The sequence below is a fragment of the Odocoileus virginianus genome, chromosome 1, assembly GCF_023699985.2.
Source record: "Odocoileus virginianus isolate 20LAN1187 ecotype Illinois chromosome 1, Ovbor_1.2, whole genome shotgun sequence".
In the NCBI taxonomy this organism is placed as follows: domain Eukaryota; kingdom Metazoa; phylum Chordata; class Mammalia; order Artiodactyla; family Cervidae; genus Odocoileus; species Odocoileus virginianus.
In genome coordinates this window covers 85,719,503-85,745,582 of record NC_069674.1, presented here as the reverse complement: position 1 = coordinate 85,745,582, position 26,080 = coordinate 85,719,503, and the positions used below count along the sequence as shown (strand labels likewise).

The window sequence follows — 26,080 nt, the reverse complement described above, 5'->3', positions numbered from 1 at the left end:
CTGATGGCATCCCAGTATTTGCCCTAAGAAGACCATTTCTATCTTTTTGCCTGACACTGATATAAGGCTTGGTTATATCTCATGTTTTTGTCTATGTTGTCGCTAACTCCTGTCTGATTCTTTGCAACCCCATGGATGGCAGCACGCCAGGCTTCTCTGTCCTTCATTATCTCCTGGAGTTTGCTCAAACTCATGTCTATTGAGTCAGTGATGCCATCCAACCATCTCGTCCTCCGTCTCCCTCTTTTCCTCCTGCCTTCAATCTTTCCCTGATGCTGCCTGTATGGAAATATTCTAAGTAAGCTAAAATAAATGAAAAAAAAAAAAAATAAAACAGCAAAAGAATGAGGCACCATGTTAAAAAGTGGTGTGTCTTCATATAAGATATATGAAGTTTTTTGCACCTTTTCTGTAAGTTTTAAAGGATCTAAATTAGATGTCACACAAAATGTCAACAATCTTCAGGACAGTCAGGGTTGAACTTTCCCATCTCAGGTGTCCACCGGTAGCACCCCCCACAGCATGTGTTTTCCCCTGGAGGATTCCAGCTGCAATAATCTATAGGGAAGGTTTTGCTAAGCTGATGAAGTCAGAGACCTGAGGAAATGAAATTTGAAGAAGTAAAGTTTTATATTCTTATTTTTATAATGCATCAAAATGACACAGAGGAAGTAAAAATTTATAATAAGGAGAATTTTAATATATTCTTCTATTTGTATACATTTTATTATCTTTGACCCACAATTTTTCTTTTGGGGGAGATAGACAGATTTATTACCAAATTTTAATAAGCATTTACCTTCTCAAATAATTTAAAAGCAAGTTTAAAATAGGTAATGATTATTTTATGTTTATCTTGAGCTGAAATTTCTATTTTCTAGTTTGGGGATGTTAGAAAACTACTTCTTAATAAAGGCAGCGCTGGAAACCTGAAAGTCAGAGACACAGTAATAATGAGATATGAAATGATCCATAACAAGAATCTGTAATACCCAAAGGAAGACAAGTGAATGAGAACGCTGCTGGAAGGAAAGGAGGAGGGAGAGAGGAGAGTGGAAGGATGGAGATAGGAGGGGAAGAGAGGGGAGGAAGGAAGCAACGAGAGTGGGAGGGAGGAAAAAGGAGAAATGGAAGTGACCACAAGAAACAGAAATCCACAAAGACACATTGTACAAATATTACTATCTTCACTTAGTAGGAAGTATATAATGTAATTAAAATGCAATCAGAAAAGTATTAATCAAATTTTTAAATAATGTTCCTCATGTGATGTGAATTAACCCTGCAGGTTTTTTGGGAACTGAGGCTTCTAGCAAAGCCAGTGGCAGTGTCAGGATCAGTTAAAGCCCTTTGCCTAACCAAGCTTGGAAGGTTGTGCAGTGGTTCATAGCCAGACCTTGATCTTCCCACTCAAGGAAGCTGCTACCTTAGTAACAAATCTCTGAAAATGGACCAGGAGCCCTTTCATCTTCTAGAAGTACCCTTGAAGCCCCACTGAAGTATCATGTCACCAAATTTCTGCTTTTGGAATTAGTGTGGAGCAATTCTGTCTTTGGATTGAGGGAGTTAAATTCTCTTAGTCATATTTTTTATGGAGATGTAAGAGTTAATTTTACAGGAGGTACCATGCTTCTTAGAAGCAAGGCTCTGGATAAATATTTTTAACTTCTATCCCCTCTGTCCCTGGAGATATCTCCTATCCTTATAAGAAACTTTTTGGATTATTTTAGAAAGAGCTCTGTTTTGTAGCTCCACACAAGGCAAAGGTGGCAATTGGACATTAAATCAATGCCTTAGCTGTCAGCATGGAGATGCATTTTTTCCCCCCTAATCTTTACTAACACTCTTGCCAGTCACCATGCCTCCCCAGTCCATGCAGCTGCATAATTATACATCAAATCTTCAAAATGAATTAGTTTATTTTTAAAACAGCTAATTGCCTTAGTGGAGTCATGTTTTACCAGCAGCACAAAAGGGCTTTGTTCATTGCAGGGAAATTTTCTTCTGGGATAACTGTGTTAGGCTCTTGTGTCTGTGGATGTCAGTCATAAACAGCAAAATATCAGCAAAATCCATAAGATCACTAATATTCCAGAGCTTCTCGTTGTGATTTCAGTTCTATTTACTCTACATGTGGCTCTATGTGACCTTAAAATGGAAATATCCTACTTAGGAATGTTCTAGTACAATGACATGCAACAGGACCCTGTTACATGTGTGTTTTCTGTAGCACAGTATAGGTCTTGTCTCTTGAAACTCAACTATGTATTTATAAGGCAAACTCTGATTGATTGTTTGGTCCTGATGAATGGTTTGATAGGTAAATTTTTTGAAATCAAGAATTCTTTCTATTGTAGTCCCAAGATTAACCTTTAAAATATTTAATTTTGAATGCTATTTCATTTAAATAAAGCAGGTACATTTAAATTATATCACTCTGTAGGGGTAATGTTTTTAGAAAACACTGATTAAAGATTGTTTGTCATGGTAGCACTATCAACTACAAGTGTCTGCTATAGTATCCCCACACAGTATCATAACCTTGGCAGATTAACATCAGCATTGCCCATCAAGAGAGAGAGATTCAAGCAGAATTTCAAATAAATAATCCAAATATAAAGTATCACACTGGGAAACAGTACCCTCATGACCTCTGACTAGCAAATTCTGGGAAACCAGATTATAATTAGACAGATGATGGAAGAATTTTGACTGAAACCCATGCCTGTTAGTTATATGGTTTGAATGTTAAATAACATGAGGCTAAGATGATGGAATGGATTTACCCTCTGCGGAACCCAGGTGTGGCAAGACCACCACAGGGAGCCTCGGAGTCTGGCCCCAAACCCAGTGTGACTGTTTCCAGACTTCCCTGCATTCCCCAAAAGGCATATTAAACTTCTTCTTAAAGTACTAGCGAGTTTTTTAAACTACTGCAGAGTGTGAGAGAAGAGCCTAAGTGAATACCACCACACAATAAAACTTCATTTTAAAAAACTTATTAAATATCTTGTTTTTTCTCCCTAATATCGTTCCCTAATATTAGCCGACAATACCTTACCTCTTTTGTGTGTGTGTCTTTTCTTTTTTTTTTTCATTCTCTGTCCACACAGCCCCTGGAATATATTGGATTGTCCTGAGCACCTAAGCTCTGGATCCAGTTTTGTATTCCCATCAGAAAAGCAAAGCCTGCACTTCCCTAAACCCTCCTTTTGTTTTCAAAGTTTTACTGTTTAAGTTTGGCACCTGGAGAGCTCATCTTCCATACAAAATAGGATTTCAAAGTAGCGACCTAATAATTCCTAGGAAAACATTCTACTACTAAGAAAGGGCTTCCTATTCCTAATTATAAGGATATACCAACCTCTGGGACTGAACACCCCTCCCTGGAGCTAAGTTTAGGCAGGCCCTGACCATGTTCACTTCTGTGTTCCATGCTTTTTTCTGACTGCAGGGATAACATCCCATTTCTTGGGTCTTTTATTCAATAGATTGAAGTAATTAATTGTATTGCAATCAACTTTTACTCACCTGAATGAATATATTATGTATTATCATGTTTGAGTTAGCTCCTTAATAACTTGAATATCAGTTCAGTTCAGTTCATTCACTCAGTCGTGTTAAACTCTTTGTGACCCCATGGACTGCAGCACGCCAGGCTTCCCTGTCCATCACCAACTCCCGGAGCCTACTCAACTCATGTCCATCGTATCGGTGATGCCATCCATCCATCTCATCCTCTGTCATCCCCTTCTTCTGCCTTCAATCTTTCCCAGCATCAGGGTCTTTTCAAATGAGTCAGTTCTTTGCATCAGGTGGCCAAACTATTGGAGTTTCAGCTTCAGCATCAGTCCTTCCGATGAATATTCAGGACTGATTTTCTTTGGGATTGACTGGTTGGATCTCCTTGCAGTCCAAGGGACTCTCAAGAATCTTCTCCAACACCACAGTTCAAAATCATCAATTCTTCGGCGCTCAGCTTTTTTTATAGTCCAACTCAATTCATACATGACTACTGGAAAAACTATAACTGTGACTAGACTGACCTTTGTTGGTAAAGTAACTTGAATATAAGAGAGAGAATATCAGCCTCAGAGAGCTAACTTGGCGCTCATGACCTGAGAGTTTAACAATGGACAGTAGGTCCAGGGAAGTCTGTATTCAATGTCAAAATTTCTAAATCAAATCTGGCAGAGTAGTTAATTAGTTCTCTATACATATAAATAAGCAAACAAACACAAACACACACACATACTTATATCAGGAACCAGATGAATTATATTTACAAAATAGAGTTGAAATAGGGTTTTAATTAAGGCCAAACTGTACATATGGAGAAACTACTTTTTTACTAGTAAAATACATTTTTATAATTTAAAAGCTTTTAGATGATCTCAAAATTCTTTTCTGGTTACACTTCCTAACAGTCATGAATCTTGGAGAACTGGTGAAGAGCTTATCATTTAACAGATTACAGAAGTGAGATTTCCAGAATTTCATGTAATGTTGATTCTTAATATTTGCCATTATTTTCTAATTGTGTTTATCTCAGACATGCATGAAAATCAAGGACTTTAGAATAATTATAAAATTATTTGATCCATTAATAACCTTTTACAGCATATGGCTCTTATATTCTGATCTTTCTGCCAGTGGTATATTTATTCAGATATTTTAAATAGTAGTTCCTGTTGTTTTATTTCATTAAGTTAAAATGTGTTTGCCTATTGTGATTGTATCTGCATTTAACAATTCTTGCTTTCGACACTAGAGACAAAGATCAGTCAATACTTTAATTGCCATAGGGCTATCAACAGACATGAAGTTTTCCTTAAAGTAGTAATCATCTTTGGAAGAAAAGTTGCACTTTTAAGTGAAATTTATGTATTTACTAATTCTGCGATGTACTCTCGAGCTGATGGGCTGCACGTTAGCTCTTTCCTTTTATGTTATATTATTTAATTTGTGAATCAACTTTTATTCCTGGTGCCATAGTGATTTCTCATTGTTGATAGAATTACAATAAGAAAATCTTGCAAGGAACACACTTAGTTTAAATTAAGCAAAAAAGAAAAGAGAAAGGTAAGTTTAGACAGGATTCAATTTAGAATTTTACCCAGAATATTTAGTTGCCTTAGAAAATGCATAGTTTTGCCATTTTGAAAGGAAATTTCTTCAAAAAATCTAGCCGTGATTAAATGAAATGTTTGTAACAAATATAAACTTTTGCTTTCAGTGTTTAAAAGTTCTTATTACTCAGCATTCTTAGCAATACTTGGTATTCTTAGATTCATTTTTTTTACTTGTCTGCCAGATTTATGATTCTATCACATTGTGGATTAATTTATTATTTGATTATTAGTAATCTTGAATGCGTTTCATACGTAGATTGGGCATCAGAGTTTCCTTTTCAGTGAATGCATCTTTATATATTTTGCCTACTTTAGTATTGGGTTGTGTGTTTTGCCTACTTTATTATTGGTTGTGTGTTGTAAGTGTTATCATTATATTTTGAATACTAATCACTGATTGCTTAAACGCACTGTAAATGCTTTCTCCCAATTTTTTTCTTTTTTAATAGTGTGCATAACAGTTATATTCTTGTGTCATATTTATCAACCTTTTGTGATTTGTGTTTTTATGATTCTTTTTTTCAACAAGTGTATTCCTCATCTGAGGATGTGAGCCTACTCTTTCATATTTTGTCTTCTAAACCTTTTAAAGGTTGCTCTTTGTACATAGATTTTTGATCTTCTTGGAGTTGATTTTGTGAGCGTGTATGCTTGTGTGTGTGTAGTTTAATGTAAGGTTCTAATTTCGAGGGATCTGATAGTTTTCACATAGAGAACAAGTTATCTAGGCACCATTTATTGAGGCTCTTCACTTATCTATGGTACTAGCACTGACACATGTAAAGTTATCATATATGTGCAGGCCTAATCTTTGTTGGTTTATTCTTTTCTCTTACCTATTTGTTTGTATTTGAAGCAATAATATGGTATTCTTTATCATAACTTAACAGATAAGTCTTGAACGGTGATAAGGCACATGTTCTCATTTTGATCTCCTTCAAAATTTTCATAACTCTCCTTGGAGCTTCACTATTTCATGTGAATTTTAGAACTAGCTTGTTGAGTTAAGACTGATATTAGTATTAAATATTATTTTTTTCTATTCTTTGACATTATCTCAATTTTTTTATTTCTTGTCTTTCATCCACAACTTTTAAATTAAGGGCATTTTATTTAATTTAACCATCAATAAGGAGCACTTATTAACATTATATTAGTATTTTACTGTTATACAATATGCTAATGGTTTATTATATAAAATAATTCTTGAGTTCGGTGAGTAGGCCTGTATATGTGCCAACACTCCGTTATACTGAGTTGCAAGGCTCAGAGAAGTTTTAAATCTTCTGGTTATAAGCCTCCATTATATTTATAAAGATATTTCTTATCCTATGTTTTATGAATTTATCTCTTGACTTTTTAAAATTGGAAATTATCTGTTTCCAGCAGCACCCCTTTCCTCTTTTTTTTTCTTTTGATCTTTCTAACCAACTTGTTAGCATTTTGTCTTAAATTGATAATTTTTTTACATGTATACATTCTCCCCCAAACTAAATTGATTTTAGTAAGCTTTAGGACATAATTATTAATCAGTTACTATTTATTGATTATTACGTACCGGTGTTTGTGTTGGCCATTTCATATGTCATCACAGCAACACTCCTACTAGGGATATATGGTAATAGCCAATATGTAGATAAAACTGGGGACAACTTGCCCCAGGTCACAGTCAGAATGCCCTGTAATCAGGATTGAAGCTGTGTCTTTGCTTTTCTCCCTATGCCATCCTGTCTCTAATACATAACAAGGTGTTGAAGTTAAATCAGAGACCATTGTGATGAAATATTTCTAATGCCAGACAACCTGCTCCTGAGGAGAGATCAGTACCTTCCCCTGTCCTGTGACCATGAAGTTCCTGTTTGGCAGATAGTTTGTGGGAAGGGTGGTGAGTAGGAAAGAGAGTGGTACCTTAGGGCTGGAGCTGTAGGGGTCTTTCACGGGTGGTTGCAGCGGGCTGGGGACAGCACCCTGTCGGAGAAGCGGACTGAGGGGCAGGAAGTAAAGGGAGGTGTCAAGATTCTCAGTCCGTTCTGCTGCAACTCATACTCCTGTAACAAAAATTAAGTCAAATGTGACTCGTAAATAGGGGATAATTAGAATATAAAGTGGATGTTGGTTCATATGTGATTCTTTTCTAGGCCTGGGGAACTAGAAGAATAGAAATATAATAATAACTTTTACTATGAAAAGGAGAGGAAAAAGCTATTGATTGGGCTGCTGTGTTGCCTAAAGGAGCCATCAGGATTGTATTTGAGAAACTAAAAACTAGTGCTTGCATCCATTGGATCCTTCACCGTAGACCCATGTGCCCAGTTTCGTTCAGCTGTCAGGTCCTCGTGGGACACCCTTCCCCAGGCCTCCCTGCCTTGTGCTGTGCTGCCCTCAGCGCTGGCTCAGCTCCCACCACCCTCCACACACGTCCTGTCTACTGTTTTGTGCACTTGTCCACACTGTGGCAGGTTCTGACCAAGCCAAGCTGTGGTTTTTGTATTTTTAAAGGGGTGGAGTGGGAGGTGCCTATTTAACAGAATATGAATTTTCTCTGGAATGTGAATAATGTTATAGCTGATGCGTGCATTGTTATGGGTCTACTGTTTCCATCATTGTGTTAAAAAATTATAAATACAAGGCTTGGTTTACTTGGATATTGTTGTTTAGTTGCTAAGTCATGTCTGACTCTTTGTGACCCCGTGGACTGAAGCACTCCAAGCTCCTCTGTCCTCTACTGTCTCCCAGAGTTTGCTCAAATTCATGTCCATCGACTCAATGATGCTATCTAACCATCTTTTCTTCTGCCACCCTCTTCTCCTTTTGCTGTCAGTCTTTCCCATCATTAGGGTCTTTTCCAGTGAGTCAGCTCTTCGAATCAGGTAGCCAAAGCATTGGAGCTTCAGCTTCAGCATCAGTCCTTCAAATGAATATTCAGGGTTGATATCCTTGCAGTCCAAGGGACTCTTAAGATATTACTCTTGGGTTAATCAAATGCATTGTTGTTGTTACTTGCTGATTCTTGTCTGATTCTTCATAACCCCATGGAGCCTGCCAGGCTCCTCAGTCCATGGGATTTGCTAGGCAAGAATATGAGAGTGGGTTATCATTTTCTTCTCCAAATCAAATGCATATCCTTAACCAAACATGGCTGTAAACCACTAAACTCTATGAACAGTTTTATGAGGTTTGTACTTGGTTCTATTTACTTTGAATATCAGAGTTGTTGTCTCAAGTAATCAGGTTTTACTCCCAGCATCCATTACAAAACGTAGAAAATCTCTTTTTAATTCAGGGCTTTAGAAAGATCATAAAATTCCTGAATGTGAGTTGATAAGTTGCATAGCAGTTTACTTTACTGCACAGAGTAAGTGAAATCATATAGGACAGATGATGATTCCTGAAAGGAATCTTCAGTTCCTATGTCACCTGTACCAAGTAGTGCCAGATTGAGGCTAGAATTCTTGCTTTGCATAGTCTGAAGGCTGGAGTTTCTCGTCTGGGTGGGCCACATTATGACATGATGATTTTTGTCTGGTTGTTGCTCCCCTACGTCAAGACTTTTGCTATTATTTGCAGAAAATTATTATTCTCTGTGTCTGTAATGGCTTGTGGCTCACTGTAAGTACCAACTCTCCACCACTAGTTTTCTAAAAGGGTTTTGTTTTCCTCCAATATGTTCATCAAATGCCTGATTGCGTGTTGGGTATTCCTGAGGCATGATCACACAGCCAGGAGCCTGTCTAGTTCTGATTGCACTCTGCATTTTCTCTGTAAAGTTGGAGCAGCGAAAAAGATCAGATTCTCTTATATCTGACAAGAAGACAAAGGGTCTGAACTGAAAACAGAGGCAGAACCATGGCCCCTGATCTTCTGTAACAAATGTCAGTATGCCCAATCACACTGTTAAAGGACCTTCCTGTCTGACACTTTTCAGGGGTATATTTTTAACTATGGCCCCTCTGCATGAGTATTGCTTGTATTTTTATCTTGATCTTAGTTATCGTCCAGCACTAAATATTTAAGATGTTACTCTACTATTCAAATGTTGAAAGTTAATGTGATAAGATAAAAATATTATTAGGGGATTAAAAATATGAATTATGAAGGAATACATTTCCTTCATAATTATGAAGGGATTCTCTTCCTTCATAGTCATGAAGGGATTCTCTTCCTTCATAGTCATGAAGGGATACTATGAAGGAATAAATAGTATCCCTTCATAATTCATATTGAACCCTTATTTATTTATTTTATCTTATTTTTTCTGGGGCTACATGACACATTTGTTAGGACATAGTTTGAGGATTCAGGTGACATGATTTCTATTCCTGGACCACAAGATCAAAGCAATCCGGAGGGAACACTGACACCTAAGTCTGCTTGGTTCTACAGCTCATGCACTTTCCCTGTGTTCACTTGTGGCCACTCTCACTTCGCTTGAACACCTAAGGGCCTTCTTCCCAGAAGCCATTGAAAGAATGACTATTTGTCAAAGGGAAAAATATTTGTTGTATAAATATAGGAAACTCTTAAAATTAAAAACAGAACAGAGCCTAATATATTTTCCAAGTATCGATCAGAACTGTAACTTTTGTTGCTGCTGCAGTTTTCCAAGTAAGAAAATTATCCAAAGAAAAAGACACTGAATTACCTGTTTGATATATGCTACAAAGAAAGAAGGGGGAAAGTGTATGGATGCTAATGGGTAAGAAATAGGTGCTTAGGTTTGAAGCAAGAAAAAAAATTGACTTCTGATTTCTGTGTGGGAAAACAAAGGCATCAAAGGATGGTGTGTGAATGAATGTCTCAGAGAGCAGGCCATGATTCCTAAAGTGAGAGGCAGAGATCATTTCATGTAACTAGAAAGGAAATTTTAAGAAGCATTGATATAATCACTCTTGGGATACAGGAGATTTTGAAGAACCTAATGAAAAATGAGGCAAGTTTAAAAAAACAAACAGGAAAATGAATGTTAAAAAGGAGATCTATTTGATCGTGTGTTCTGATTTATGAAATGTGTCAGTCAACATCATCATTGTCATGTTTGTAGGAAGATCCTGGGAAGCATGTGCTTAGAGGGAAGTGTGGCCACATTATCTAATGTGTCATGCAACTTACCCCCATGTTAATAAGCTTTATCCTGGAAAACAAGAGTTACTTCTGGATGTACATAGTGGCTTCTGGGAGATTTTATTTTTCTGGAAATAAAGTTAAAAATTTTTACAAGTCAAGTACTTTGTCTTTTCCATCAGATATTCTAAGGTTGACACTACATTATTAATCCTGTTAAAAATTCAATGTTAATAGATTTTATTATTAGAAAGGATGATATCATGGCTCCTATACGTTAAACTCAAGGTCACAGATTCAAATTTTTGAATATCATCTTAATCTTGCTCTTTCTTTTCAGTTGATTTGAACATATACATTTGGATGTCTGAAAGCCAATATACTCTTCTATTTATTGATTCTACTAGTTAAACATTTCTGAGATGTATGATAAAACATGATTCAGTTAAGATAACAAAAAGACTACTTGAGATTTATCATAGACTGTATATTAAAATATGTGATGATAGCTGTTGCCCCATAAGATACAAAGGCAGTCATATTAGCATAGTTCCTGAGATTCATGAGTTCATGAGTTTCTAATGAACTCAGTTCCTGAGAGTAATTGTGAGTTCTCATGCCTTGTACTGGCCTAAGTTTTCTTTTCTTTCTTTCTTTTTTAATGTAACACTCTCTGTATGGTTGATCCTGTTTTGAGTAAAGTACATGTTTTAAGTGAAACGCCTGAGGTTCTTAAATGATATTTCCTACTAAAGCTTTCTCCTAGCTTATAAAGGGAAACACTAAATTATGTTTGAGAGTTCTCTACCATTTAGTCCTCAGAACACTAATTGTTCTTAGACTTTTGTTTATTTTCACTATAGGAAGACTTGCCTCTACCTTGGGAAGAGTAGGAACCCTGATAGACTTGGGTTCTATCAAGATAATACTTTTTTATTAATAATTCAAATAATCAAAAAGTCATAAATTTCAATCCAAGTAAGGTGTTGACTTTAAAATATGTGAATTTGGCTTCCAAATGGTCCCTTCTGCTTACCGGAAGTATTGTTGAAAGTTTCCTTCAGAAAAATGCCAAAATAAAAAGACAGCAGTCCCCATTTCATTATAAAAAACAGGTTGCTATAGCTTCAAGTTAAATCACTAATATTAGCTTATTGATTTTTAAATAGACACTCACAGCCATCTGGAATGAAAACATTAGCTGGTGGGGGGTAGGGGAATGCATTGTGGTTTGAAGATATTCCTAGGTTTTGATTAAATGACAAGAAAAAAGTAGCTCTGTGTACCCATTGAAGTTTTTGTGTTTCATGTGAGTGTCATTATTAATCTCTCTTCCTTATATTAAAATATCTAATTTATTCTTACAAAGTAAACATAGAAAATAGCCTGGAATATACCAATCACCCTCTTGTTCATTATTTCCATTTCTTATTTTGCAGTTATCAGTGAGTTTTCTAATACACATGGTTTATCTATCGGTCTGAAGAGTTATATATTTATATGAAAAAAATTCACTCTAATTTTTATCTAGTTTATATAGCACTCAATTTTTCTCCTTTATGAACCAGCAGAAATTAATAATCTTTATATTCTTTTTCTCTAACTTTTTATTTTGTATTGGAGTATAGGCAGTTAACAATTCTTTGGTAGTTTCAAGTGGACAGAAAAGGGACTCGGCCATACATATATATACATGTATCCACTCCTCCCAAACTTCCCTGCCATCCAGCCTGCCACATAACATTGAGCAGAGTTCTCTGTGCTATACAGTAGGTTCTTGTTGGTTATCCATTTTAAATATAGCAGTGTGTACCTGTCCATCCCAACTCCCTAACTATCCCTACTAGATATCCTTTTCCCCCAGCAACCATAAGTTCATTCGCAAAGTCTGTGAGTTTTCTTCTGTTTTGTAAATAAGTTCATTTGTATCATGTCTTTTTAGATTCCACATAAAAAGATGTCATATGATGTTTTTGTTTCTCTGTCTGACTTACTTCACTCAGGATGGCAGTCTTTTGGTCTATCCATGTTGCTGCAAATGGCATTATTTCACTTTTAATGGCTGAGTAATATTCCATTGTATATACGTGCCACATCTTCTTTATCCATTCCTCTGTTGATGGACAGTTAACTTGTGCCTGTTTTCTTGGCTCTCGAAAACAGTGCTGCAGTGAATATTGGGGTGAATGTATCCTTTCAGGTCATGTTTTCCTCAATATGTATGCCAGGAGCGGGACTGCAGAGCCATATGGTGTCTCTGTGTTTAGATTTTTAAGGAACCTCCATGCTGTTTTCCATAGGGGCTGTATGAGTTTACATTCCCACCAACAGTGTAGGAGGGTTCCCTTCTCTCCACTTCCTGTCCAGCATTTATTGTCTTAATGATCTTTATATTCTGTTTTACAGTGTTACAGCTGATCTTGAGAAATAGAAATTATCTTAGTTCAGAATATAGAAGTCTAAGTAGGCCTTCAATTATATATTACTTGATTTATATATTAATAATGTGCTCTAATAATAATAATAAATACAGTATACTGGGTACCTATTATATTCTTGGCATAATTATATGAATTTTATATTCATATTTCAAAATATTAAGGCAACATTGCAAGGCCAATGTTAATATTCCCAGTTTTAAGTTGAGGGGATTTGAATATGCATAGCTTATCATTTAAAGATTTATATTAATATGATAAGAATTCATTCAAATTTTTTAATCTAGCTTATATATACATTAATTTACATTTGACTCAAGAAGGTTAAGTAACTTATCCAAACTATACAGCTTATGAGTACCAAATAACTGACAGCTAAAAGTCAAGTCAAATTCTCTCTGAATCTAGAGCTTCTTCTCCATCCAACAAGTTAGATGATTTAGATGTTATGTAGTTGCCCTTCGTGTAAAAGTGATTCTGTGGTTCTCATGAATCAAATATAAATTATTATCTGAAACCTGTTTCTAGTTCACATAATATGTTTTTCTCTTTTCTTTAGAAAACAAGTAAACATAAAGTCCCCTCCTTCTGGAGATTTTGACCATGTAGGATCTCTTTAAAACTGAAAAAGAACTCTTTGAGTCAATGAGAATGTAAAGTGGAGCTTACTTTGACTCGAGCCTTGATGTTTTAGAAGAGTCCTTTCAGTCTATCTGTGCAGTTATTGCAACAGGAGCCAGGCTGGCCCTTAGAGCCAAGGAGAACCTTAAGAGTGCAGGCAAAATTGCTGGAAATTTCCCCAATTTCATTCTGCATATATCCATTTAAGCAACACACATAGAGTACTTATCATTTGGCTCCACAGTGGCTTGGGCACAAAGATGAATGACATCTCTCTTCTTGACTTGCTGAGGTCTAGTGTGGGGAATAGACATGTAGACAGTGTTAAAATATCCAATGATTTATGATATGGTAGAAGGAAGGACAAAATTCAGTTCAGTTCAGTCGCTCAGTCGTGTCTGACTCTGTGACCCCCTGGACTGCAGCATGCCAAGCTTCCCTGTCCATCACCAGCTCTTGGAGTTTACTCGAACTCATGTCCATTGAGTCAGTGATGCCATCCAACCATCTCATCTTCTGTCATTCCCTTTTCCTCCTTCCCTCAATCTTGTCCAGCATCAGGATCTTTTCCAATGAGTCAGTTCTTCACATCAGGTGGCCAAAGTATTGGAGCTTCAGCTTCAACATCAGTCCTTCCAATGAAGATTTCCTTTAGAATTGACTGGTTTGTTCTCCTTGCATTCCAAGGGATTCTCAAGAGTCTTCTCCAACACCACTGTTCAAAAGCATCAGTTCTTCAGTGCTCAGCTTTCTTTATGGTCCAACTCTCACATCCATACATGACTACTGGAAAAACCGTAGCTTTGACTAGACGGACCTTTGTAGGCCAAGTAATGTCTCTGCTTTTTAATATGCTGTCTAGGTTGGTCATAGCTTTTCTTCCAAGGAACTAGTGTCTTTTCATTTCATGGCTTCAGTCACCATCTGCAGTAATTTTGGAGCCCAAGAAAATAAAGTCTATCACTGTTTCCATTGTTTCCCCATCTATTTGCCATGAAGTGATATGACTGGATGCCATGATATTAGTCTTTTGAATATTGAGTTTTAAACCAGTGTTTTCCCTCTCCTCTTTCTCTTTCATCAAGAGGCTCTTCAGTTCCTCTTAACTTTCTGCCATAAGGGTGGTGTCATCTGCACATCTGAGGTTATTGATATTTCTCCTGGTAATCTTATTCCAGCTTTTGCTTCATCCAGCCTGGCATTTCGTATGATGTACTCTGCATATAAGTTAAATAAGCAGGGTGACAATATACAGCCTTGACGTACTCCTTCCCCAATTTGCAACCAGTCTATTGTTCCATGTCCAATTCTAACTGTTGCTTCTTGATCTGCATACAGATTTCTCAGAAGGCAGGTAAGTGTCTGGTATTCCCATCTCTTTCAGAATTTTCCACAGTTTGTTGTGATCCACACAGTCAAAGACTTTGGGGTAGTCAATAAAGCAGAAGTTGATTTTTTTTGGAATAGCCTTGCTTTTTCAGTGATCCAACGGATGTTGGCAATTTGATCTCTGATTCCTTTGCCTTTTCTAAATCCAGCTTGAACATCTGATTTCTGGGTTCACCTGCTGTTGAAGCCTCACTTCGAGAATTTTGAGCATTAATTTGCTAGTGTGTGAGATGAGTGCAATTGTGCAGTAGTTTGAGCATTCTTTGGCATTGCCTTTCTTTGGGACTGGAATGAAAACTGACCTTTTCCAGTCCTGTGGCCACTGCTGAGTTTTCCAAATTTCTGGTATATTGAGTGTAGCACTTTAAGAGTATCATCTTTTAGAAATAGCTCACCTCCACTAGCTTTGGTTGTAATTAGGTCCTTTCATTCACAGGAGTTCAGGTCAGGGAACGCTTTTCTGGGGAGATAAGCTTTGGGCAGAGTTCTGAAGGGTGAAATGGATATACTACTTTTTTGCTCTTGATAAATGGTGAACCAGCAAGAGCCACTATCTCCCTTCCATGAACTTACTAAATATGTGACTTTTTTATGAGTTGAGTGGGAAAAAATCCATAAATATGCTGTCTGTAAAAGCCATACTTAAAAGGAAACAAAGGGTAATACTAAAGAGATAGGTCACTCTATCAGAGTAGTTGAGGAGATCAATAAAGGAATCAGGAAGAATAAGACAATTAGAACAGATTTATCACTGGTACTGAAAGTGAATTTGTAATTTAAAAAAACTCCAAACAGACAAAACTCTAGGATTGGACAGCTTCACAGGTGAATTCTAACGAACATATGAAGACGATCTAATATTGTTCCTTCTCAAACTATTTCAAAAAATTGAAGAAGACAAAACATTCCCAATTTAATTCTATAAGACCACTAGAATCTGATATTAAAACCAAAGACACTTCTAAACATAATTATAGGAAAATATATTTGATGAATATAGATGCAAAAATCCTCAACAAATATTATCAAACTGAATCTAACAATACATAAAAACAGTCCTATACCTTTTTATCAAAGTACAGGATGATCAAATTGGATTTATCTCAAGAGACACAAGGATGGTTTAATATTTGCAAACCAATCAGTGTGATACACCATATTAACAAAGGAAGGACATAAATCACATGATCATTTCAATACACACAGAAAAAGCATTTGACAAAATTCAGCATCCATTAATGATAAAAATTTTCATTCTATAAAAAATTGCTATAGAGGGAACATATCTCAACATAATAAAGGATATTATGGAAAACCCACAGATAGCATCATACTCTATAGTGAAAAATTGAAAACTTTTACTCTAAAATTAGGAACAAGACAGGGATTCCCCCCTTTACTACTTCAACTTAAATGCAGTATTGGAACTCCCAGGCAATCAGACAAGAAAAGAAAGCCATCCAAATTCGAAGGGAAGAAGTAAAACAGTCACTATTTGTAGGTGACATGACACTTTCCATAGAAAACCCTAAAAGTCTCCACAAAAGAATAATAGCAAAATAAGAAATAATAGCAAAACTAAACAAAGATAGTGACATCTGGTCCCATCACTTCATGGCAGATGGAAAAACAGTGGAAACAGTGACAGACTTTATTTTCTTGGGCTCCAAAATCACTGCAGATGGTGACTGCAGCCATGAAATTAAAAGGCATTTGCTCCTCAGAAGAAAAGCTATGACAAGCTTAGACAGAGTATTAAAAAGCAGAGACATTACTTTGCCAACAAAGGTCCGTCTAGTCAAAGCTATTTGGTTTTTCCAGTAGTCATGTATGGATGTGAGAGTTGGACCATAAAGAAGGCTGAGCACCGAAATATTTATGCTTTTGAACAGTGGTGCTGGAGAAGACTCTTGAGAGTCCCTTGGACTGCAAGGAGATCAAACAAATCCTAAAGGAAATCAAGTCTGAATATTCATTGGAAGGACTGATGGTGAAGCTGAAGCTCAAATACTTTGGTCACCTGATGGGAAGAACTGACTCACTGGAAAAGACCCTGATGCTGGGAAAGATTGAAGGCAGGAAGAGAAGGGGACAACAGAGGATGAGATGGTTGGATGGCATCACCGACTCAATGGACATAAGTTTGAGCAAGCTCCAAAGATGGTGATGGACTGGGAAACCTGGTGTGCTGCAGTCCATGGGGTCACAAAGAGTTGGACATGACTGAGCAACTAAGCACATAGCTCCCAACTATAGTATCTATCCAGATCATAATTATGACTATTAATTTTTGGCAATCAGAAGCACATCTATTTCCGAGATGATAAATATTAAAGGTACTGTTACATGAGGATGAAACTCACTTTGTAATATAATAAAAAATTAAAAATTTGAAGTGTACCAAATTGAAAAGTTTAGAATACTGATTTTATTTAACTGGAATTCTCCTCAAATTTTTATTTTCTTAGCCCTATAGCCAAAAATAGCATGTTTGTCTTGCAACTAAGATTTCTGCTAAAAGTTTCTAGTGTTATAAATACCTTGTATATACATAGTTTGGTAAACATAGTATAGGTTAACCAAGGATATACAATTTGAAATACAAAATCAGTATTAAATGGTCTTCTTCAGTCTATTATCACGTTCATTTTCATTTTGAAAAACTGTACTATAATAATAATGCTTTATTTGAAATTAGACCCAAAATAGATAATTTATTTATATCTTTAGCCATCTAATCATTGCTTTGGAAAGGATGATCTTAACTACTAGTTCTCAAACTTCATTGTGCATCAGAATCACTGGAAGGGCTTTTATAATTCAGATTCCCCCCAGAGATTTTCATTTAATAGTTCTGACCCAATAAATTGTATTTCTAAACAAGTAACTGGATGATCCTGATGCTCTATAATCCGCTAAAAATAGAATAAATCATGGATCAATCCATCCAGTTTGAAGGGAAGAGTTATAGAAGAAATGATTTCAGTCAAAGCAAAGCCAACAATTCTAGGGTTTTTATGGGAGTTGTTTTGTTTTCATTTGGAGCAGTCTCCCTGGAATGTCATTGCTCATGTGTTTATGCAGACCCTTTGCCTCCAGGGAATTTTCCCTTATCTGAAGATCTTCTGGTAATCAGTTAGGTTGTTACAGTACAGAGGAATGACCTGTAAATTGATTATCCATCATTAGTAAGAGGGCTTCCCTGGTGGCTCAGTGTAAAGGAGCTGCCTGCCAGTGCAGAAGACACGCGTTCAATCCCTGGGTCAGGAAGATCTCCTGGAACAGGAAGTGGCAACCACTGCAGTATTCTTGCCTGGGAAATCCCACGGACAGAGGAGGCTGGCAGGCTACAGTCCATAGGGTTGCAAAAGAGTCAGACATGACTTAGCGACTAAACAACAGCAACAAATTTAATAAGCATTTTTCATGTTTTTCCAAGAGACAGACCTTTCAGAAAAATAAGCTACTTAGTTCAAAATAAAAATTAGTACATTGCACTCTCCCTCTCCTTGCTGCTCCTCTGGGGTCCAGGAATCAAGTCAGTTTCCTGCAGGTAAGTGTGTGTATCTTCATCGCTGTGACAACACGTTGAGAAATGTGAGGTTGGGAGAAGCATCAGCATGAGTGAGTAAGGTACATGGAGGAGTTAAAGCTCTGGGTGAGTAATTCGTAGCTTCTTGTAAAGCACTATTTAGTATTTCAGGCAAGTGAGTTTTAAATCTTACTGCATCTAGATTCTAGAACCATGGGATTTGGTTGTACATGAAAAGTCTCTGCTTGATTATGGATGAACAGAGGATGTATTATGGTGGAAGAATAGATCAGGTTATAGCACCTTCTTTGCTTTTTTTCCAGTGGAGTTTTCTGTAATCATTTTATTTGTGGAAATATTTTGATGCCATATAGATTTTTTAAGCTATAATTTAAAATTTTAAATAAAGTTGAATGTAAATGTTTAATTAAAATTTTTTTTCATTTTCCTATATATCCTTTAAAAGAATTGGAATTATTATTACTTTTGAATGACAGTTTGCATTAGGATTCAATGCCTATTTTAATATTTTGCCCTATTCTTTTTTACATATTAAGTAAATGTAATATTTAGATCAGTTTCCAAAATGTTTATTAAATTGAATTAAAATTTATTATATTAAAACTTTAAAACTACCCATCTATTCTAGCCTTGCATTTGTATTAACTTGTTATAGTTCTTATAATATGAAAGGTAGTATCTTTTTTTCCTGGTCAGTAAAATTGGTTTTGCAAATACCCAGAAGGAAACTTAGTCACATTTCTTTACCAACTTTATTGAGATGGTGTGAGAAGAATTACTTCGATATTCTTGATATTTAAGTTCTTAGACAGTAGAGGTAATCAATATACTTGGTGGTGATTTTAATGATGCTGTTTCCACCCCAGAAACAAGTGGCATCTATTTTATATAAGTGTCCTGTGTCTTTTTGCTCTAAACTAAGTTTTCATTATCAAGAGTTGAAAGACAAGTCTGCTAATGACAAAACATGCTGGAAGAATGCATGGATGAAATATAAATAAACCTGAAATTATATAACTTGATCAGAGCGAAGAAGATCCATTATTTGGTGGATTGCCCTATCTGGGGACCTCTGAGAATGGATAATTACTCTTTTGAGTTTCACTTTATTTTGTATGATTATAAAGCTTGGTGAATATTTTTGTAAATTGTAGTTTGAGGGAATATTGTAAATGTAAAACAACAAGAGATTTATATTATGTCAATACAGGTGGTCCCCAATGTTAGTAGTTCAGTTACTGAACCAGGTTCATCCTGCTGACACACAGCAAGCCAAAACGCTGAACCCCTGGAGATTTTTAGCAGGGAGAGGACTTATTGGAAAGGCAGCCTGGTGAGAAGACAAAAGAACAAATCTCACAGACCAAGGGCTAGGGGTATTGATGGGATAAAGAAAAGCAGGGGCGTCTGAGGCATGGGGAGCTTGGGAAGCCTGGGGAAATGTGGTTGGAAAAAGGTGCAATAATGGTCTTTACGTTCAGGTGCAACTAAGCTACAGGCTCCTACACGTTCAAAAGGTCACTTGGTGAACACTTGGCATGCGCATTTGAAGAGTCTATGGTCCTACCCAGTCTTAACCAACTCAGCTCAAATTATATGCAACTGACTCCAGGTTTTTGGAAAACTTCTTGGGCAAACATCTTATTGTTTAGGCCATGTGCTGTTGGAGGGCATGTAAATATTAAAACAACCTTGATTAGTCCAGGCAGGTGAAATAGATTTGACTAATCACTATGCATGGTTTCAGTTCCATTTACCAGTTTTCAACTGTAGTATGGTGTGAAAAAGACAAGCATTTAGTAGAAACCCTAGTTGACGTTTTGGTCTTTTCTGTGCTAGTGATAGGCCTTTTGATATTTTCTGAAGATGCTGGGCAGTAGCCATGAGCCAAAGTTCCTAGTCAGCCACACTGTTCGCTGGGTAAATAACCAATATGCTTAAAAACATTTAGTTTTCACTTTCAGCACAGTATTCAGTCAATTACACGAGATAGTCAATACTCAACGTAAAATACGCTTTGTATTAGATGCTTTTGTCCAACTGTAGAGTTCCGTAAGTGTTCTGAGTCTGTTTAAAGTAGGCTAGGATAAGTTATGATGTTTGGTGGGTTAAGTATACATTAAACTCATTTTGACTTAATGATATTTTTCATGCAGGGGTTTATTGGGAAGTAACCACAACTGTAGTCAGGGAAATTCTGTACTAGGATTTTTTTTAAAGAGAAAGTATTTGTTTTTTAAAAATATATTTATTTATTTATTTGGCTGTACCAGGTCTTAGTTGTGGCATGTGGTATCTAGTTCCCTGACCAAGGGTTAAACCCAGGTCTTCTACATTGGGAGTGTGGAGTCTTAACCACTGGGCCTCCAGGGAAGTCTCTGTACTAGAATTTTTGTCATCTCTCTTATATGTTTATCACTAGTTTTATGTATTCGGTTTAAAATCAGTCTGAGACAATTGAATGATTCTATTTTTCATAAGTAGATAATACCAAAGTTTATTCTGAATGTCTCAGATGCTTATTTGCATTATAAGGGATGAAATGGTAGGCTTGAGAACATGAATGCTGGTCCTGCTAGGCTAGACTACCTGTTAGAAATTAAGCAAGTCTCTTTTTTGTCATAACTGCTTTAGTGAATGCTTTTTGCATCCTTCATAGCCCTAAAAAGTTTCTTTACTTTCTTCATGTGTAAATTAGGCAGACCATTCGTACTAGATCAACTTTTTTTTCCTTCCAGTTTTACTGAGATATAATTGACATACAGTGCTGTATGTTTAAGGTGTAGGGCATAATGTCTTGACTTACATACAGCATTAATGATTACCACAAGTTTAGTGATCCATCTGAAACATCATCTGCTATAGATACAAGATAAAGTGAAAAGAAAAACATTTTTTTCTTGTGATAAGAACTCTTGGAATTTACTCTCTTCACAACTTTTTTTTATAATAGACAACAGTGTTAATTATATTAATCATATATTAACTAATTATGTATTATATAATATAATGATTATGTTGTACATTACATGCATATTCTTCATCTTATAACTAGAAGTTCGTACCTTTGACCACCTTCATCCAATTCCTTTCCCCTTACCCTTCTACTCTGGTAATCACAAATCTGATTTTTTTTTAATGAGTTTCTCTTCAGAGTATGACTGACCTATACAACACTGTGTTAGTTCCTGGTGCACAGCATAATGACTTGAGATACTTCCATACATTACAAAATGATAGTGATGATAAATCCGGTTACCATCTGTCACCATACACCATATTTTTTTCCTTAATTTTTGTTTTAACACAAGAAGTCATTATTCAAAAGAAATCATTTCCAAGTAAGCAGATGAAAATTAGGCTGCTCTGGTTCAGGGAAGAACCTCTTCTGGAGAACACTATGAGTCAGCTCCCAGGTACCCTGGCATCCTGGGGAACAGAGAGTTTGGACATCACTATAGATGTCCTCCCAGGTCTAAAATGCTGTGATTGGTTACATAATCTCTAAGTTGCCAGATCCACAGAATTTCCATTTCTGGAATTTTAAACACCAATTTCTTAATAGAGTGAAGGTTTACTTGTAATAGCAGGTGAAATTAAATAGTTTTTACCATTGACAGGAGCATAAGGTTTTCTTGTTTTGCTTAAGTCAAATATAATTTGGAATAGCTCTTTAAAAAAATCTTGTAATTTATCTGTTCAAATATAATTGTGCAATGTGTGTGTGCTAAGTCGCTTCAGCCATGTCTGACTCTTTGCGACCCCATGAACTGTAGCTCACCAGGCTCCTCTGTCTATGGGATTCTCCAGGCAAGAATATTGGAATGGGTTGCCATGCTCTCCTTCAGGGTATCTTCATGACCCAGAGATCAAACCCAGGTCTCTTAAGTCTCCTGCACTAGCAGGTGGGTTCTTTACCACTGTCGCCACCTGGGAATTGTGCAATAAGTAGAAGTTAATATATGAAAGAAGGAAAATTTAGTGCCATTTTTTAACAGTGCCTATTTAACCTGCCTATTGACTTAACATGCTTCCTCCTTTTCACCAAAATTCTGTGTCCTTGTTCTCTTTCTAATGCCTCACACTCTGGTTGACATTCCTCCTTCATTTGATTGTCCTGAGAACCTTGAAACACTCTGCTGTTTCCCTTTCTTTCTGTGCTGCTACCAGTGCCTTAGGAATTTTATTTTTCTTGCTGATCTAGTTTAGAAAAAGGAGACTATCTCCCAGACCATTGGATTTTCACTTTGGGATTTGCCCTTGGGAGTTGCTGGAAGCTAGCAAGCCAATTTATGATGTAGAATTTATTCCTCATGTAGAAAAGATGTTGTATGGATACACCAGAAAGTATAGAATTTTTAGTACTAAATTCTGTAGCTCATTTACTTTACAGGTGAGTTCCACAATATGTGTTGGTCTGGGAATATATCAACTATTATAAATACTATTTCTATAGAAAAGTGAGGTCTGTATTTTAGGCAATCAGTGTAGAGATGAATGCTGAACATTCATCTGGGGACTGACTGTTTATATTTATTGAACCACAGGTGCTTACATGCAGTAGTGCTGCACCATCCATAAGAAAAGTACCTACATAGGAAAAGTACCAACATGTTCTTTTCCTTTTGCAGGTGAATTGAATTTAGCCTGAAAAGCTGAAATGGAGAATTTTTAGGTCTAAGTTATATATATATGTATGTGTGTGTGTGTGTGTGTTCACACACACACATATATATATTCATATATACACACATTTTAAAAAATTTAGATATAATAGAAACTGAATAGGATATAATAGGTAGTACTAAGATTGCATTAAGATTTGTGAAGCGGACAGTTGCCTTACATTAAATAGCAAGTAAAAAAATCAAGCTATTCCTTCATAAACATTTTTTTCTGGGGTGTGCTTGTTTTCTGAAACTACCTCTCCTAAATCGCCTGTCAGTCTTGAAACTAGAAGGCAGAAAAGCTTCTAGTGCTGCAGCCAACTGCAGTGTAGCCAGAGAAACAGGCAACAAAAATAGAACACCAGGATTGCTGTGCGTGGGTGAGGCAGAAACCACATTATGAGCAAAAGCTTCCAGTATTATTTTAGAACCAATACAGAGCTCTGCACTTCTCTCCTCTCTCTTCCAAAAACACATACTACAAAAATAAAATGAAATGTATGTGCATTTGCCCTCTTAGAATTATGATTCTTGATTCTGCCCCCCCCCCCCCCCCCCCTTCTTTGGAAGCAAATCGCCAGTATGGAAACAGTGTGTAAAGCAAGCTTGGAGGGAGGAAAGAGTTAATGGCTTTTAAGGCCCTGCAATAGAGAATTATGGTTTGAAAGATAGAGGCTGGACAGCTGGGTTTGCTGGGGTATTTTTAAATGCATTAATGCAGGCTCCAATCACTCGGCCATGCTTGACCTATTTTTGGCTCAGGCCGACCATTGTTCTATTTCTGTGCCTGTGGGCCTTGCTGTTGTTGATTCATATGCAAATAGATTATCACTAGCTTTAGCCAAGTTGAGCTGAGAGAGACCAGAGAGGAGGAAGAGACACACACAGATAGCAGAGGGCACCGGCCGGAGCCACTGGCAGGACTGACTGACGGTTCCTACAAGGAAACTCTAGCAGCCTGAGGAACTATAAGCCAGGTTTAATTGGTTTCTTTTTCTCGTGGGTAGAGTTAATATTTTTCTACTTACTCTGACAAAGCAATAACCCTGAAGCACACTCCTAGTTCCCACCTGCTTTTAGTTTCCGGGATAGCCTAAACTCCAGAGAGCCCTAGCATCCACGGGGTCCTTTCTGCTTTGTACACAGGTTGGTAACATAGGAAAAGTGTCCAGGTCTTCTGAAAAGTGCGTGTCCCTCTGAACAGAAAGCAAATCATTGCTGAAGTTGATCCTCTGCCGTTTTTCCTTGGGGAGGAGGGAGGACCAGCCAGGGTAGCTCCTGGGGCCCGTGCACTGAGCAGCGATGAATCTTTCATGTAGCTGAAGTAAGAGTGATTGGAATATGCTGCAGACAATTTACGAGACTGACTCGTGTTTTTCTTCAGATGGGGTGGCTGGACGAGAGCAGCTCTTGGCTCAGCAGAGAATGCACAGTATGATCAGCTCAGGTAAGATCTTTCTTCATCACTGAGCCGTTTTCTGTGTGAAAAGGGGGCTGACTTGAGAAATGCAGCTCAGGGAAGCGCCTCTCTTAAGGGTCTGCTGCTTTTGGGTGTTGATGTTGCTGTTTTCTTGGTGCATCTGGAAGGTTTAACTTAGATCCCTTCCATTGCTGTTTGCGTGCATATTCAGTGTGCTCAGGGACAGGCTGCTTCTGAATGAAATCGCCAAGCTTCTTTTGAAGGATGGGACTGAGATAAGTAAAATGTAGTTGGGGGTGTTTTGCAACTGACTGACTGTGCAACTAGAAAGAGGAGATGTGTACTGATTGTACGTGTGTTCTAGCGGGACTTTAAAAATCAGGTAGGTTCATGTTGGGGCTGCAGTTTCCCGTGCAGCCGTCTCTAGCCAGATGATTTTATATTTACAGTGTGCCTACAGAATCACATCTATTTATAGACCTACCTTTTGAAATGTGCTTGCTACAAGAGTTGTGAAGGTAGTTTTAATTTGGCTTTTTTTTTTCCTCAGCCCGAAATGAAACTTCTTAAGGATGAAATAAATTTATTATTAGCAGATGGTTATTTTAATCGTCTTCAAAGCTTTTGGGGAGTCAAGCATTGTCAGGCAGATGCAATGGCATAACACACATATAAAGATGTTATATGCAGGTGCAACATTTTAAAGGATAACAGAAACAGACTCCGATTTCTAGCTTCTCTGTTGAATATGCTTGTGCCTTCAAGAAGCTGAGCTGATGGGAGATGAAGCTTGTCAGCTTTATCAGTTTCTGTTTGTTAAAAGCACAGACTCTCTGGGCAATAGCACGGTACTTGGGTACTTGTAATTGTTGCTTTTCCTATTTATCCCTTACAGCTAGTTCCTAAAGCTTGAGGGACTTTTTGTCTTGGTTCTCTTCGGAATGCTTCAGTCTAAATTGGCTTAAAGTTCTCCCTCACGTCTTCTGTGTTTCTGTGTGGGCTTAATCATAATTATAGATCACCACCTAGATTTCCATATTAAGAATGTGGCATAAAGCAGCGTTTACTTGGTAGAACTAGATGGGAAAGAAAGATTCCACAGGTTGGCTTGATATCTGTTTTAGCATTGAACGCCTTCTCATCTCTGGATCTGTGTTTGAAGCAAGTTTTCTTTGAAGCTCGGTTATTTGTAATGATTTTAGGATCCTTCTGTTCCAGAGTAAAATATCAATTTTGGGTCATTCTGGTATGTTCACACCTAAGTGACAGGACTTACATTAATTCGTAGTGCCTGCTTATTAAAAGCAAACATACCAGAATTTCTGTCAGCTGCAAAGCTGACAGAAGCATGAGGAGGGGTCAGCCTGTATGTCTCTGATGGAACTGGTCACCTAGCATTTTATTTGTAAATATCTACCAACTCTATTTAAATTACTGTTTTAGATGTCTGTTCAGTACTACACTTTGTCCTTTTAGTCCTTATCTCCGTGTTACAAGTTTACTATTTCTTTCATGTTGTAGAAAACAAGCTGTGCCTTTCAAGCAGAGACTGTCTGCTAGCACTGAACCCTGCTACAGGTGTTTGCAAGCTTCACTTTTTCTCAATATCTGATAATTATACACAAATCTACTCCAATTTCAGTTGAAATTGTCATTTTCCTGACATTTCATGATTTTTTAAATACAAAGCAACAATATTTTTAAGCAGGGACCTGCTTGAGACTGTCTGTGCTGTTGTCAACTTTACAGGAAGAAACATGTAAGCACCAGTAAACAAAATGTGATGTCAATTGACATCC

General features: G+C 36.9%; 1 protein-coding gene across 17 annotated transcripts in view; it reads left to right on the top strand.

Moving 5' to 3' along the window:
• The window catches only part of HDAC9 (histone deacetylase 9), a 972,671-nt gene that overhangs the window by 407,404 nt on the left and 539,187 nt on the right, over positions 1 to 26,080 (top strand). For 12 of the 17 annotated variants that reach the window (XR_011488684.1, XM_070470395.1, XM_020901439.2 and 9 more), the window contains one exon: positions 24,246 to 24,308. The exons of 1 other annotated variant lie outside the window; for it this stretch is intronic. Coding sequence is in view for 14 of the 16 variants with exons in the window: in XM_070470395.1 (XP_070326496.1) it covers positions 24,246 to 24,308 (63 nt within the window). In the remaining 2 variants the exon portion in view is untranslated. 4 more of the 17 variants (XM_020901441.2, XM_020901442.2, XM_020901443.2 and 1 more) reach the window with 4 other exon arrangements.